Source organism: Phoenix dactylifera, chromosome 1 (assembly GCF_051530095.1).
Source record: "Phoenix dactylifera cultivar Ajwa chromosome 1, Ajwa_hap1_PhDact_Kaust_v1.1, whole genome shotgun sequence".
Lineage (NCBI taxonomy): Eukaryota > Viridiplantae > Streptophyta > Magnoliopsida > Arecales > Arecaceae > Phoenix > Phoenix dactylifera.
Window position 1 is genome coordinate 7803875 of NC_143190.1, and position 777 is coordinate 7804651.

Consider the following 777-nt stretch of genomic DNA (forward strand, 5'->3'; position numbering starts at 1 on the left):
ATATCATCTTAAACACATCCGGAAGATATTCTTTGATAACGAAATGGATTTGTTTGAGAGAGATTAAATCAAATGGAAATCAGGAGGGAATGGAGGTCTTGCCGGGGCGATCGGCGGCCTGAAGCGTCTCATCGATGAGTTTTCGGGCCTTCCGGCTTTGGATCGCGGCCATCATGCTGGGGCTCTTAGCCATCTTCACGTACGTCTTCTTCTTGTTTTTGTTCTTGGCTTTCTTCACCCATCTCACAGTTGACTTTATGGTCTCCATGAAGCTCTCCAGCTGCTGGCCTTCCATCAGCCCCATTAGTTTCTCCTCCAGTGGTTTTCCTTTCTTTCTTTTAACTTTCTTTGTTTCACGGTTTGCACCTCTCTTTTTTCTTTCCTGCCTCGTCCTTTTATGGTGGTTGTAAAAGTCTGCATGGAGAGAATGCCCTTGTCTTACATCTAAATTTATGAATTTGCCTCTGGATTCTGTAGCAATGTTTGGTGTTCCATGTGGCATGAAAACAAAAATATAGTATGATATATAGGAATGGCATGGTATATAAATAATCTTTGCACACAAAGTGGTGCGGACACCAGTACCAGGTCAACCATTACTCGAGTCGATGGTCGCTACAGAGTTCAGTCAGCAGGTCCAGCCAGTTCAGCCAATTCAGCCAGTTTAATTTTATTTGGATTGATTTTATGTTATTTTATTTTTATGTCGACTGGACTTGTTTGCGTATTATCATTTTAGGGCTTTTATGAGATTGTTTTCTTTATAGGGGTCTTTTT

The 777-nt window shown here is 41.6% G+C and overlaps 1 protein-coding gene across 1 annotated transcript; it reads right to left on the reverse strand.

Annotated features, from left to right (window-relative positions):
- Positions 1-462, reverse strand: LOC103723083 (uncharacterized). Its single transcript, XM_008813892.3, has one exon. The coding sequence runs from the start codon at positions 302-304 to the stop codon at positions 80-82; it is 225 nt and encodes a 74-aa protein (XP_008812114.1). The 5' UTR covers positions 305-462; the 3' UTR covers positions 1-79.
- Between the last annotated feature and the right edge of the window lie 315 nt (positions 463-777).

Coding starts and splice junctions, on each gene's coding strand:
- LOC103723083 (XM_008813892.3), bottom strand. CDS start 304: ATGGGGCTGATGGAAGGCCAGCAGCTGGAGAGCTTCATGGAGACCATA.